Source organism: Thunnus albacares, chromosome 4, assembly GCF_914725855.1.
Source record: "Thunnus albacares chromosome 4, fThuAlb1.1, whole genome shotgun sequence".
NCBI lineage: Eukaryota > Metazoa > Chordata > Actinopteri > Scombriformes > Scombridae > Thunnus > Thunnus albacares.
The window spans coordinates 20,912,775-20,926,134 of record NC_058109.1 but is presented as its reverse complement, the minus strand read 5'-3'; the positions used below and the strand labels follow the sequence as shown (position 1 = coordinate 20,926,134).

Genomic DNA, 13,360 nt, shown 5'->3' with positions numbered 1-13,360 from the left:
AGTGACGCCATATGTGCATTACTCATGAGAGACAGATGGTGTGCGTGTATAATGAGTGTGTAGGTGTGCTGGAAGTGTTCCTTAAACAGAGCTAAAGAGTAACACGTGTGGGTTTTCAGAAGAGGGACAAACAGCAAGGAAGATTTTCTATCTTCGCTTTCTGTTTCCTGTCGCTTCACTGGAAACAACAAGCATCTTTTCAAACAGCAGTCTTATAAATGCTGTACAGTATACGGTTCACTACAATTACTGATTTAGAAACATAAAAGTACAAAAAAATAAATGGAATAGCAAATAGCAGAGATTGAGCTTTGATGTTGTGGTAAATACCTAGAATTACACCCACCTATCTTGAATCTGGCCGTTGCTACAGGGCCCTCAGTGTTGCCTTCATACAGCGGGATGACAGTGAGGATGTACTCAGTGTCTGGCTGAAGTCTGGACAAAGTGTGAAACTGAGTGTCACCAGCAACCTCAACACTCTCAACATTCCGGCCTTTGTAGACAGAAAAACAAAACACATGAAACATAATTAAAACAAATCAGGAGAAAAAAAAAATCATAATCAGAGTAAAAGATGTTGATGTGTTTGATGTTGTCTGACCTGTAAACGGTCCCCAGACTAGACGGTAGGCTCGCGTGCCAGCGACTGCTCTCCACCGCACATGAACACTGCCCTCTGACGCCGTCTCCACTGATAACTGCTGCACTGCCTCAAGGCGCACTGACGCATGCAAAAACATGCCACACACAGACATTGTGAATGTTTACTAATTGAAACCTCCACTATGTGTTCTATCAAGTACAAATACCACATCTATGACTTGTAAATTTATTACTAAATTTACAGCTGTATTACTGATTAAGACTGATCAAATTACAAGCTTTCATAATCATCATTAATGGTAAATAGACTGTATTTATATAGCACCTTTCTAGTCTTCCAACCATGCAGAGTGCTTTACAATACATGTCAACATTCACCCATTCACACACACATTCATACACTGATGGCAGAGGCTGCCACCCAAGGTGCCAACCTGCCCATCAGGATCTAATCTAATGCACATTCACACAACGATGCATCGGGAGCAATTTTAGGTTCAGTATCATGCCCAGGGCACTTCGACATGCAGACTGGAGGAGCGAACTGCCTATCCTCCAATTAGCCACCCAAAAAACAGCACAAGGGTATTAATAGAGGACCACAGGTTGGACTCACATGTACGAGCGTTGAGGATGGACGGGGATGCAGAGTTTCGGGGGAACAGGGGGTAGAGGCTGATGACGTACTCTGTGTCGGGCTGAAGTGACTCCAGGGTAACAGATGTGGAGTCTGCAGACAGAGACTGCTCCAACAGTTGAGCTGCTGGCTGACCTACTCTTCCAGTCAAAAAACAGACAGGGCAAATAGACATGCAGAAGACTAATTAGTGCGCTAATAGCGATCACAAATTATACTGTTCACTGCCTGTATGTTGTCAAATTAGCTGACAACAAGCTGCTAAAATATGGCATATGTCCTCAGTACATTAAGTTTACCTCATTCTCATCTCAGAGCATAATCTCCGAGTATGACATCCGGTCAACTGTTCATAACATTGTTCAGAGCTTTATAATGTACTCTGCAACTGCAATGAGCACAATATGTCTTGAGCTTTATGAAAGATCAGCAGGTGTATTAGACGCTTTGGTGTGATACTGGGTTGGAAAGACGTGCATCATTGGCGAGTGAGTCTATGTTGCATGTAGAGTTGCAACAATTAGTGAATTAATTGATTAGACGATTGATAGAAAATTAATCAGCAACTATTTTGATAATGGATAAATAATTTTGACTCATTTTAAAAGAAAAAATGATAAAATTCTCTGATTCCAGACTCTTAAATGTGAATACTTTTTGGTTGCTGTAGTCCTCTATGATAGTAAACTAAATATCTTTGGTTTGTGGACTGCTGGCTGAGACAAAACCAGACATTTGAGGTTGCTTCTTAAGCTTTGTGAAACAGCAATTGACATTTTTCACAATTTTCTGACATTTTATAGGCCAAACTACTAATCGATTAATGGAGAAAATAATCAACAGACTAATTGATAATAAAAATAATGGTTAGTTGCAGCCCCAAGTTGCATGCATGTGTATGTCATGTACTTTGGTATCTGTTTCTGTCAGTATCCGTCTTGTTTGTTTGAGTTATCAGTGTCAAAGGTGCATGCTTGTTAGAACCAGCAGACACAGAAACAGGTACAAACAGCACACCTCTCATTACAGAATACAGACTGACTTAATTTAAATACTCTCTCACACATACTGCCAGCCTAGATAGTCAGAAGAGGAGCTCCATGTGAGACTGGCACTCCTGCCAAATGTTCGGTGGGAGAAACCTTTTACATCTGCCCTCAGGGACCACTTTTCTCTCCTGAATCATGGCATAAACATTCAGACATTTTGACACTGTTATGATCCATGCCACACCCTGTCTTTAAATATGTAGGGACAAAAGTACTCACAATCCGTAGTGAAAACCAAGTAAATGTCTGTTTCATTTAAAAGAGTGGTGATGATAAAATGTATTTGATATGTTGGATGATGATTGGGCAATAAAAAAAACCTTACTGACAGCTGATGCCTGAGGGAGGTGAGGTGTTAGAGAAGCTTGTGTGCCCCTTACTCAGCTATGACTGCTTAACATTCTCAACATGTTTCCAACTTGCCATAAGCAGGTTAACTGTTATTGACTACTGTAGCTTCTTTTCCTCCATTTTCACTATAATCCTTCATTCTGCCTCGATGGGCTTAACAGGAAACAAAAGTTTTGCAGTTTTCTGAGTTCTTAAGGAAAGATATGATGTCCTATCCATGTAATAAAAACATAAATGAACAAGTTAGATGAAAGGCAGAGAGAAAGACAGATAAAACAGAGATATTCAGGAATGCATTAAGATGTAAGAAAGGCAGTGAAAGAAACAGGTGTGTGTCTGACCTCGTGGTCCATATGTAAGTCGGTATCCCTGGACAGGAGATGAAGGCTGATCCCAGCCAACAGAGAGAGAGAAGAAGCCTGCCTGCACCAGACGTAGACTGGAGACCCCTGGCAAGGACCCTAGGAAAAAAGACATTTATGGATCTGTTTTATGTGTGAGAGGTCTTGCTGGCAATTTGGCAAATGTCTCTCTGCTGACATTTGAGTCCTCTACTTTTTACTTACTGGTTCGTTGCTTGGCAGAGACAGACTCTCCCACACTGTTGGGGTATTGAGCAATGACAGTTACCAAGTAGTCGGTTCCTGACCTCAGCTCTCGTGCGGTAAAGGTCCTCTGATTGGCAGAAACGGTGTCCTGCAAGGAGAGAAAGAGGTCATCTTTGTGAAACAAGTTTTTGCAAAGTGAAGGACTGAAATAGATGCATGATCCATGGCATTCCTCTGTCTTCATCATGTCTGCCATGGTACACAGAAAGGAATCTCACTCTGTTCTCTGCCAAACTTTAATCTCTACAACAGCTACATGAAAAGGATCAAGCCATTAGACAAATTTGTACTTAGCCTGAAGGCACGTGTTTCTCTCACAAAGCAGGATTGACTTTGGCTCTTAATACTGCAATTAGCTACGTCAATCTAGGTCATATCGATGTGCTGCTGCCCTTCTCCAAGAATCAAAACAGTATCCTTCAATGCCTTGGCTCACCTGACGCAGCTCTGCTGTGATAGGTTGACCCAGGCCTGAGAGTGGCACGTACTGGACAACATAGCCACTCACAGGCCCCCCTGCAGCGCTCCAGCGGAACCTGAGAGAGTCAGACGTCTGGCCTGTGAACTGAATGTTTGACGGACCAGAGTATGCCTCTGAGAGGAGAGGAGAGGTTGGAAGCAGGATGAGACATGGATAAAATGAATGCAGGTTGACATTGTGAGATAATACGCTACATTTACAGTACCAGTCAAACGTTTGGACACACTTTCTCATTCAAATGAATGGGAAGGTGTGCCTGTGTTAGCATACCAATCTTACATCGTGGTATTTATGTTAGCACACATACCATCGCTTGCATAGACTCCTCCTGCTTTGGAACACACTCGAGGGCTCACAAGAGGAAGAAGTGTGTTCAGCAATTTGAAGTCCCCGACAAAGGAAGTGAAATCACTGCTCGGCTGGGAGGAGATCTGAGCCAATTCATTCTTGTCTGCACTCTTTATACCTAACGAACACAAAAAGTTGGCAGAGTGAAAAAATCAAAATTGGTTCATAAGCAGGTCTAAAAGAGTGCCAAAATGTTCAGAATAAGAGAGGGACACCCACCAACTGCAAAAACATGCACTCCCTGACTGCGCAGCTTCTGTGCTGGTTCCTGCACACTGTCCTGTGACTTCCCATCCGTGATCAGGATAGTGATCTGAGTTAAGAGGGAGGACCCATAGGAAAATTTAGAAAAATCATAAGTGGTATCTTGCAATTATCACATGTCAATGAATGGCTGTTCTTCAGACCTTTGGGACATTCCGACTGGACGAAGGGTTGAGGAAGTTATCAGCAACAAATTTGAGTCCAGCACCAGTGCGCGTATTTCCACCCTTATAGTTCAGATTCTGTACAGCGTTGACCAGCTCAGTGCCATTCAGGTACGTGCTAAAGGTGAATTCAACCCTGGAGGGAGCAAAATCTGCATTAATACACATCATTCTGCTCTGTCATTGCATGCACAGGAAAGAAGTGAGTTAAATGTTGATCCTGTCAGTCACCTGGAGGTGTCACTGTATTGTACGGCCCCAAACCGTATCCCTGACTCGCTGACAGAGTTGGCAAATGGCTTGACTATTCCAGCCATAAAGCCCTTCACCTGAAGGAAGTTAGCTCTGCCAATACTGGAAGACCCATCAACCAGGAAAACAATATCTGCTGCTTGCACATTATTACAACTGCCTGCAAAGTGATGGAGAATAGATGTGAACACATAAAAGAGAAATGTACAGATAGAGACACACAAAAAAAAATGGATAGGAGGATAGACTTGATTTAAACAACTGGCACTTTACCCTGAGCTTCAGCCTGTTTCATAGAGGACAGCAGGACTGTCACAGGGAATACCCAGCTCCACATCTTCACAACCTGAGAACACACAGGATAAATTAAGCTTTTTATTTTGTACAATAGTCTGAAAAAAATGAAAAATTGGGATCTTGAAACGTAATGTACATTAAACATTAACATGTACTATATACGTGCTTGCAGGCTTTGAGAGGTATTGTTGTTGACTGCCCTTCCTCCTCCTCTCCTTGTATCTCCAGGTTATGCTAGTTTGTGTTTTGTAACCATCTTCTGTTATATGAAACACTGCCATCCTACAGCTACTCTGTCACTAGTCGTCCCCATTGAATAATCTGTTTCTGCTAGTCACCTGATCTTATCAAGTTCCTGTTCAGCTGCATCACATTAATCATTTGTTCCCCAGCACATGTCGAGGGTAATGCAACACTGCTGTTTGTCAATTGCCTTAAAGTTGCAGAAATTGTTCCTGCCTGTACCTGTTTTTATCTACCTTACATCTTTGATTTTCTGCCTGTCAGCCTAATCCCTCTGAACATGTTTGCCTGTTCTAAATGCCTGTCTAACTACAGACTGAAGTCTCCTTTATTGCACTGGTCTAGTTTCACAAGTCTGCTTTAAAGTCCAAGTTCAATTTGCACGTTTTAGAGTTTCAGGGTCAGTATCAACATTGTAGTATCACTTTGAATGTCATTTTTAAGATTGTATAATGACCAAATATGGAGCTCATAGTGTAAATTAAGGTAAGAATATTGGAATTAAACCATAATGACACCACATAATGTAGATCACGTAACAGAGTAGTCTACTAAATGATAAATCTACACACTTTTACTTCTACTGCCACAGCTAATTGGTATTGTGGCTGCTAACTGCTTTTACTGGCCACTGCATTTCAATCTGAAAATGCAACAACCATCGTCTCACCAATGCTTTCACCAATTTAAGCTATTGCTGCTTCTAACCGCTGCTATTTCTGAGATTCATGATTTTTTTTTCAAACAAAAATACCAAAAATGACAGCTGTTCCAACTTATAAAGTGTGAATATTTACTGGTTTTCTTTCTCTCCTGTGATGGTAAATGAAATATCTTTGGTCAGCAACACACCAGTTCAACACTTCTGCTTGGAAGTAATAAGCAAGATGTCTGATACCCTCAGCTTTCCCCATCTTACTTTTCGGTGACCTCTCGTTGCTTCATTTTACAACACAGATTAGATTATATTACTCAACTGGAAAGACAAAAGTGCATGATAGCATCTATCGGGAAATGTTTTCAGATGTGAACGACTGTAAACACGGAGAAATTCACAGCAGTTCTAAAGCACAACATCAAAGCTTTAAGATACCTAGGGCCAGATGCATAAAACTGTAGATTCATGACTAAAACTGTGTATGCACAAAGACAGAAATATGCATACGCATTTTTTCATCAGATTTATAAAGCTGCACGTACGCATGGTTCTGTTTTATAAATCTCAGTCATTGAGGAACTAGGCGCACATGCACGAGCCTCATTTCCACTCCCACAAATAGCCATAAATGGATGAAGCCACGCCCTGAACCAGCTGTTTTCATATCAATTTGCCGCTTGCTCCACCAGTCTATATACCTGTCAATGAAACAAACGGAAAAGAAAAAGTGCAGTTTCACCAATTGTGTCACACCAGCGAAGTTCTCCAACAGCTGTAATTATGCACAACCATTATGCATAGCGGTGAGGCTGTTTATATCGTCCATATCATTAATTCATCACATGGACCTGTAAACCATCGACAGCAGTGATATATTCAAACCGACTTTACACGGTGTGACACAACTAAGGATCAAATAAAAAGAATATTAACAGCAAAATAAAATGTTGACTCCTAGGTAAATTAAAAGAATTATAAAATTAATCACACAAAAGTAATTAATGTCATGTTTATAAATGTGCTTTTGACTGGCATTTTAAAATATCTGCGTAAACGCAAAAAAAATAAAAAAATAATAATCACACAATCAGTGCAGCTGGTTATCAACCAAAACAAACCGCTTTATTAAAAGATTCCATCTCAGCTTATATTTCATCTCCAGCTTATCATATCACCCTCAGATCGCTTTAGAAAAACATGTGTACGCCTGGTCTGAAGAATGCGTGAGGCACATTCTCACCACACAATATGTGTTTATAAATATCAGTTTATGTGTGAGAAATGGTGCAAGCATGGTTTTTGTGTGTATGCATCATTTATGCATCTGGCCCAGGTCCCCCTTTTTGAAGTCTGAGAGTTGATTTCTTTCTTCTCTGACCCCTCACTATTCAATTCACTCACTATTCAAATTCATACAGCACAAATTTAATCGGTATCATTTGTTTATATTTTACTGCACACAGCTTGTAGTTGTTATTTACTCCATTAACTTTTTTGCTTTGTATGGTTTTTGTGATCTTCTCAATTGTAGTTTCCTCTTTTATTTTATATGCCATGTGTTATCTGAATTGAATTAGTGCCCAGTTGTGTTTTCCTCTATTATGTTATATGCGATATGTCATCTGAATTGAATTTAAAGCAAAATCCTGGATTTGTAACAACTCAAGAAGTATTTCTGGGGTTTTTCTGTCCCATCAGAACATCCTTTTGACTAGAATTAAGATGACAATACAAAAGAAACATCTGTTTTTCATCAAAAAACTGTTGTGTCTTTCAAATAGTGAAAATTAAAAAGGTGTTCAGCTTACCATGCGACTAAGTGTTCTTGATCATTGTGTTCCAGGAATGAACCCACAGATGGAAGCTATTTTCTGTGGCATTAGTGCATGTCAGCTAGAGAGGTTCTCTGTGACTTGCATGTGTATCAAATGTGTTACTGTAAACTAGAGAAAGCAATAAAGTTAGCTAAAGATTAGGTGGGCGTGGGCCGGGGGGGCCTGGCGGCTAGATTCATACATCTACCAGATGTATGAATGTTGGATGAAGATAAATTACTTATAGTGCTGTTCCTGCACCATTAATTAAAAAAAACTTGTTGTTGAAAGCTGATGCAATTACCCATTACTGATATAAGATATTTGAACCATACACATTTTTGCAGATACAATTCCATAAGTTTCAACTGCCGGTACTAAAATGTCAGAGTCTACATCAAAAAGCCAGAATTTGTCCTCACTACTCTCTGAAATTATCACAGTTTTTGCATAGAATTTGAAAAATGTCACCTAAAAATGTATTTTAGGTGACTTAATCTTCAGGAGTGATGAGGATCATCATTAAACCATCACTCTTCGCTCTAGTCATCAACTCCAACTCACAGATTTTGGAAATAAAATGTTTTCAGTGTTTCCTCTTTGTCTGTCTTTGCTTGTGTCTGGAATGCACATGGCATAACTCTATGGACAATATGTACCATTTTGAAGAAGATCTTTGATGTTATTTGAGACACAAAGGATGCAGGTCTTACACAGTGTCATCCACCTCAGCTTGCAAGCCACAAGCAAAAACTATGACTGTCATCTAATTTCAGTGACAGCGTCAATCTGGTGAGGGATATATATTACCAGAGAGCATTTCTTGTCATGACAACCTCCATTCATATTCACTTTTTTACATAGGTGATGCACGAAGGGGAAGGCTACTGCAAATAGCTGACAGATGTTGAGCCAAAGAACACAACCTCTGATCTACTCTGTAGAGCTATGGTTACTACAGTAAACACTGTGACGAGCAAAACCATGAGAAACCACTTAGGTTGATGAAACCAAATGTATAAAAGAGAGCAGCAGGAGAGCAGATAGAAGTGATTTTCTAAGCCTGTGGGAATGCAAGGAACATCAACACCATCTGGAATTTGGCCGCTTTCATTGCTTGGCATTTTGTAGGAACATTGACCCAAACCAGACTTACTCTAGGAGGGCCTCAGAACCAGCCCACATGAAAGACAACGGCAGTTCATACTTACTGACAGTCTTGATAACATTCGCATCAGACAGAAATCTACATTAAAGGTCTTTACCATTGTTGTAGTACTTAGACCATCCCATTAGTGTTGTATATCAAAGTTATTACAGCTACTATGGCTATTACAGCCTCCCCATCATTAGCCATCCTGAAGATAAACAGGATCTGTCGTCCTTTCAAGGGATAGTCAGTCATTATGGGGAACAGTCTTGTAAGCTTTCTTACTGAGAGTTGGATGAGAAGACATGTTAATTAGTGAGGGGCTGGTAGGTGAATTTTGGACAGAGCCAGGTTGTCTTCTGTCTTTAAGGTAAGCCCCCTGGCTGTATCTATATACTTACCTACAGACATGAGGGTGGTATCAACCTTGTCATCTAACTTTCTGCAACACAGCAAATAAGTTTATTTTCCAAGATATCAAACTATTCCTTTAACAAATACATAAAGATTCAGGGGGACTCAGGAGTTTCTATAACAATGCTTGACTACTTTCACATAGTACATTGTATACAGTACATACAGTGAAGCCAAACTCTAAAAACTTGTATAATAAAAGTTACTTGGCCTTGCCCTCTTTGAATTTGTTGAAGTATGAAAACTTCAGACACTGCCTGAAGCCAGAAGCTCATAATTACCCATAAATGTTTGCTCTCTTGCTAAAATGAAGAGCCCACAAACCTGACATTTTCTGAGTTTTGGCCCCAAACATGCAGCACACACATAATGCACATGGTCCTAATCTAATTTCCTTTTCCCTTTTCAAGTATTTATTTTAAACACCTATAAAATGAAATCATGTACAATTAACCCCCGGCAAACCACATCACATTATTTTTTTACTGTATGGAATCTAATGAAAATGTGTTTACTTCTGGCTTCATTATGTAAGCCAGGTGTTCATACCACAACCTTCACCCACAGTCTATTTTAGAGTGCTCTATGTAGTTACATGCTGGCTAATTTAACAGATTATAATTGAAAGGCATTAATGATTGAAGGCCCATTCAGAACACCAGCTGAAGACTAAAAGAAGTGGCAGTAAATGTTGAAAGAATCACACTAAACAGATTTCTCCTCCCTTCTTCCTCTTCCTGTCACTCCCAATACACACCCACTGACACTATATTTTGAGGCCACATCCTCATCTGTGTGTTCTTACAGTCCTCCTGGTGTAAATATATTCAAATAATTATAGCAATAAATCCCTGGCTAAATCACTCATCAGTTGTGGAAGTAACCCATTTCTTCTGACTGGTATTAACTTTTTATTACAGCATATTTAAAGATGTTCAGCAAGTCTTAATTCAGTACATTCCTGGGGCCTCCACACCTGGAATTTTAAAAGGATGAAGTAACTGGCTTATGGGTATGGCCACACCCATCACAGACCACCTGGGAATTAAACTAAACATGTAGGTTTAAAGGTCAATGACACAGTAGCACTGCAATGTTTAGAACTATCCTAAAAAAAAAAAACATGCAGTAAAACAACGACCTGTATACAAGAGTGCTGACAGAGGAAGAAAAGGACTTTTCAGGAACTGGAAGAAAAAGAGATTAGGATTCATCCCAGAGCTTCTGGAGAGAGCTGTACAAAGGCTGGGCTATGATTTCTGAAAGCTTACAAGGCAGGATCACAGAGTTGTGGTTTAGTAGAAATGCCATTCTCCCAGGGGGGCAGCGGGCCACAGGCCACTGCAATGTGACAGAGTGCAGGATTGTGTAAGAGCCAGGCTCCCTGAGCATTAACATCAGTCCATGGACAGAGAGTGACACATGTGGACGAGGGGATGAAGGGGACGAGAGGGGACAAAGGAGGGCGAGGTGTCAAAGTAGATTACCCAAGATTCCCACAAAAATGCTCACATACACCAGGATTTTGATACCAGAAAAGCTGGTGGTAGCAAGAAGAAGAGCCTAGTCTAGGAGTCAAAAACCAGGAGGACTGATCCTGTAACCTTTGACCTCTAGCCTCCAGTCAAGTATGGCATCTCATATATCCGCCAATAATAGATTATCGGTTCATTTCCTAATCCAAACTAAAAAAAACACCAAACTAAAAACATCGGCTTTTGAAAATCTTCCGTGACCCCTTTCTGGAACAAGTTTCAAAAGAGGCTCTGATCTTATCCTCCCTATTAAAGTATTGCACAAGCTTAGTATTATTGTTAACAAAAGCCAGATGGACTAAATCAGTGAAATAACTACACGTATCAATGGGTTATCCCCCTCATTCAAAAACATGAATGAACAGAGACAAAAAGTCAAAATCTATTGGCTCATACTGTAATCCAATCCAAATGCAGATTAAGCGTCATTTCAGCACCAGTAACAATACAAATGCACTCACATCCACTCAAAATATAAGTTCTCCTCATCATTTTTCCAAAAAAATGCCTAAAATTGTTTACAGTATCACCCTTAAAAAGTAATATTGTAACTAAAGCTGAAGTGAGGGCAATAGAATATGTTCCCTAACATACAGACAACAACACATCAAACACACAGTAACCAGGAACAGTCCTCCATAGATGACACACTTGGGATCAGTCCAGATCCATCCCCTGCCAGGGTGGCACGCCAAAAACTCAACCAAGCATGCTTGGGACAATGCAGTGAATGAAAAGATGAGAGAGAAAGGGAGGGAGGGAGGGAGAGAGGGAGGAAGCATGTAATAATCAGTCCTAGTAAAGGTTTTTTGAGACACTGTTAAAAAATCCAGATACAGTATGACCAGGGGGAATTTCTTGCAGTTGCGTGAGCCAAACCACAGCAAAGACATGGATGCCCTCAGAAGTGGAGCAGACAACTGAAACCAATCAAGGGACAAAAAAAATCAGAGGAGGAAGTGGAGGAGTGAGATTCCTTTCTTCTGTGCACCATGCATCACGGGTGTATAGCAGGAGTAATAATGCCTTCTCACTAAATGAGTTCAGTTGAGGTCAACATGGTTGTACACTCCCCCCCGTTGTCCTGTGCAACTGTAATGAAGACTAATGCAGGCAAGAGTAAAGGAGCATAATTACAGACTCTGTCCAGATCATAGCTCTTTCTTTAAAAAATGCCACATACTGTAGCCAAGAGGGATTGTCTGTTAGACTGAGATAATCTGAGCTGCAAAGCTGGTTATTTTATTACAGTTTAATTTCAGGAAGCGTGAACATGAGGCGATGAATGCTCTGTTCGGTCTTGTTCAAAGTCAAGTCTTCTGCTGCAGGGAAAGCAACAGGCTAAGGAGTAGTGTGTCGCTGACTAAAGACAAGTGCTCTATATATACAGTTTCCGAGTTATCGCTTACCAGCATGTGCATGCAGAGCAAACCTGTCACATCGCATTAAATGTCCCGATCCAGTTGCCTTTAATGCAAACATGCAGCTAGAAAATTGTGCAGAACTCCAATTCTTCCATCCCCATACATGTAACTTCATTAGAGCAATGCACATCAGACACCACTGCTCCCACAGAGTCCAGCGCAGACTCTCACCTGTCCGACTCTGCCTCACCTTACTAGAGGATCTCTGCTCCGTGCACCGGGCCACTGCCTGCCGCTCCCCACCTTTCCACCTGTGGCATATCCAGCCCTCGCTCCCCGCTCAGTGTTTGGCCACACAGCAGTTATTCACAAGTCACTGATGTCCAGTATCACAGCTTCACAAAAAAAAAAAAAAAAAGCACGAAGCAACTCCTCGGTCATCCACTGTAGCTCAATAACTGAGGTCCTGTCGCTGCATCCCTGGAGGAGACTGTCAAAACTCGATTTCTGATTGCCGAGGGCGCCTTACGTAGCGTAGTCTGAACACAACACAAGCAGCAGCAGAACAGTCCAGACTTGTTCGGATGCCTGAAGGGGAGTATTAAACTCTCTCTTTCTGCTCTTTTTTTCCAGCCTCATTCTCTTTGCCTCTTGTCCCTCCCTGCCACTGCCTGCAAGCTCTCCATGTAACCATGTGGAGCAGAAACATGTTGCCTATATGATTCCGTTACTTTTTCAGGTAAGGCAGCACATTCAGGGTTAACATAAATTCACGAAGATTGTCTTTAACTATGCAGTCAGCCCACGTGGCTTAACACTCAGCTTGCATGGATTTGAAACAGGAAATTAGAAGATGACAATAAAAATACTACCATACTATTTTTATATTTTGCAAAACTTTTTTCCCCCAAATTACAGCTGCACTTGTATTATTTATTTGATGACTCTTTTTTTTTAACTGTGCAATGATAAAAGTGAACCCACATGTGGAATCAATGAAGTAGGGTCGGCTATAACAATAGAATCACCTGACCTTCCTCAACACCTATTTGTTCATTTATCAGGAAAAATAGCCCAAAGCAATAATGAGTCTCTAGGATCTTTTTAGTCCCCATCCCTAACACT

The 13,360-nt window shown here is 40.8% G+C and overlaps 1 protein-coding gene across 4 annotated transcripts in view; it reads right to left on the bottom strand.

The window, feature by feature from the left end:
* Positions 1–12,977, bottom strand: part of col7a1 (collagen, type VII, alpha 1) — a 62,088-nt gene extending 49,111 nt beyond the window's left edge. For all 4 annotated transcript variants that reach the window (XM_044349687.1, XM_044349690.1, XM_044349689.1 and 1 more), the window contains exons 1-12: positions 12,486–12,977; positions 5,034–5,106; positions 4,740–4,920; positions 4,488–4,644; positions 4,300–4,393; positions 4,040–4,198; positions 3,688–3,845; positions 3,210–3,339; positions 2,985–3,104; positions 1,223–1,378; positions 605–724; positions 347–496 (exon numbers count right to left, since the gene is read on the bottom strand). In XM_044349687.1, the coding sequence (XP_044205622.1) occupies positions 347–496; positions 605–724; positions 1,223–1,378; positions 2,985–3,104; positions 3,210–3,339; positions 3,688–3,845; positions 4,040–4,198; positions 4,300–4,393; positions 4,488–4,644; positions 4,740–4,920; positions 5,034–5,097 (1,489 nt within the window). In that variant the 5' untranslated portion in view covers positions 5,098–5,106; positions 12,486–12,977. The remainder of the gene's footprint in view (positions 1–346; positions 497–604; positions 725–1,222; positions 1,379–2,984; positions 3,105–3,209; positions 3,340–3,687; positions 3,846–4,039; positions 4,199–4,299; positions 4,394–4,487; positions 4,645–4,739; positions 4,921–5,033; positions 5,107–12,485) is intronic.
* Positions 12,978–13,360: the final 383 nt, after the last annotated feature.